Raw genomic sequence first — 1,738 nt, forward strand, 5'->3', positions numbered from 1 at the left:
AAAAAAAAAAAAAAAAGCCCAGTGTGGTGGCACACACCTGTGGTTCCATCTACCTGGGAGGTTGAGGCAGAAGGATCACTTGAGCCCAGCAGGTGGAGGCTGCGGTGGCTGTGAACGTAGCCCTGCACTCCAGCCTGGGCGACAGAGTGACTTCGACTCAAAAAAAAAAAGACCCAGTGAGCTCTGACTTGAGGTCCTGGATTCAGCACCCCATGGAACCCGGGGACCCCCAGCACACCCCTCTATGGGGTTGCGGTCACACCCATGAGAATGCAGGCACACTCAGCACCAGGCCCTGCCTCTCGAGCCCTGGAAGGAGGACGCCACAGGCCCCCACCCTTCCTGCTGCCTCCCTTAGCCTGGGCCACGCCACGTCCTCCGGCAAGGGCCGCACCCTTTCCCTTAGCCAGCGCAGAGGACCTTCAGCTGGGACCTGCACCCTGAGCCCTGGTTCCCTCTCTCACCCCGGCCAGGAAGTCCAGGAGCTGCAGGAGCAGCTGGCCCGACAGCAAGTCCACGTGGAGCTGGACGTGGCCAAGCCAGACCTCACCGCAGCCCTGCGGGAGATCCGCACACAATACGAGGCAGTGGCGTCCAGCAACATGCACGAGGCAGAGGAGTGGTACCGCTCCAAGGTAGCCCTGCCTGTGGGCCAGCCTGCCTCCTCATGGCAGCCCTCCCTGCTCCATACAAGGGAATCGGGGACGGAGGGTGGAGGAAGCTGGGAGGATATCCTCTCTGGGTGACTGGCCTTCACCAGAGAAGTGAGATAATTTGCCCAGGGACACCCAGGCACAATCTCTTCCAAAAAGTATTACTGTTACTGCTACCATTACTTTTATGACTATTAGCCAGCACTGCTGTGTGCCAGGCCCTGTGCTTTGCATGGATTATCTTACTACGAAGTAGGTGTCATTCTTTGGTAGATCAGAGAACTGAAGCCCAGAGAAGTTAAGTAATTTGCTCCAAGTCACACAGCTCCCAAGTGGTGGCACTGGATTCCCAACCCCAGCCCAGTTCACTTGGGAGTCTGCACTTGACGCCGCTGCTAGTCCGTGTTCTGGGCTCTGGACCATTTACTGAATGTCAGGCACTTGCTGGGGAGAGGTGTCTGACCAGGATGATGTGGTGACACCCAAATGTGGTGCCCACGGAGAATGCTGTAGCTGGGAGCAGAATAGTGTGGGAACCAGGGAAGACGGCATAGAAAGGGGCGTTTGGGCTGGGCAGGACGGGCAGACTGTGGACACAAAGGGTCGAGAGAAGGGGCGTTCCCAGTGGAGAACAGGGCCTGTGCAGAGACCCGAGGCAGGAAATCAGAGAAAGGCAGGGCCCGGTGACGGGAGTGGCAGAAGCCACTGACCGTCTGAGCAGGTTCAAGGCCTGAGGGAGCTATGAGGTCCCCTGTCCACTGTGGGGAGGACAGAGCTCGGGCCCACGATGGAGCTGCCAGTGTGGAAGGTTCTGGATTCGGTGGCCACTGTTCATGCATTGCTGGCTGACCCGCCCGTGCTAGGTGCTGAGGCCCGGCAGGGGCTACCCTGCCCCATCCATGGGGCAGTCGCTGGGAAGAATCCCAGCCAGAACCAATGTCCCGGGGTGACCCGGGGCCCTGCTGGCCTCGCTGATTTCCCGGAGCCGGTGCCCGCCCCTGTGCCCACGGGCTCCCCGCGCCTCCCCAGGCTGCCCTCAGCCCACGCCCTCTCGCCGTCTAGTTTGCCGACCTGACAGACGCCGC

The 1,738-nt window shown here is 60.4% G+C and overlaps 1 protein-coding gene across 2 annotated transcripts in view; it reads left to right on the top strand.

Moving 5' to 3' along the window:
- Positions 1 to 1,738, top strand: part of GFAP (glial fibrillary acidic protein) — a 9,462-nt gene that overhangs the window by 3,461 nt on the left and 4,263 nt on the right. For both annotated transcript variants that reach the window (XM_008056534.2, XM_008056535.2), the window contains exons 4-5: positions 474 to 635; positions 1,716 to 1,733. In XM_008056534.2, the coding sequence (XP_008054725.1) occupies positions 474 to 635; positions 1,716 to 1,733 (180 nt within the window). The remainder of the gene's footprint in view (positions 1 to 473; positions 636 to 1,715; positions 1,734 to 1,738) is intronic.

The sequence above is a fragment of the Carlito syrichta genome, unplaced genomic scaffold (genome assembly GCF_000164805.1).
Source record: "Carlito syrichta isolate Samal-C Ts95f unplaced genomic scaffold, Tarsius_syrichta-2.0.1 Scaffold302391, whole genome shotgun sequence".
NCBI lineage: Eukaryota > Metazoa > Chordata > Mammalia > Primates > Tarsiidae > Carlito > Carlito syrichta.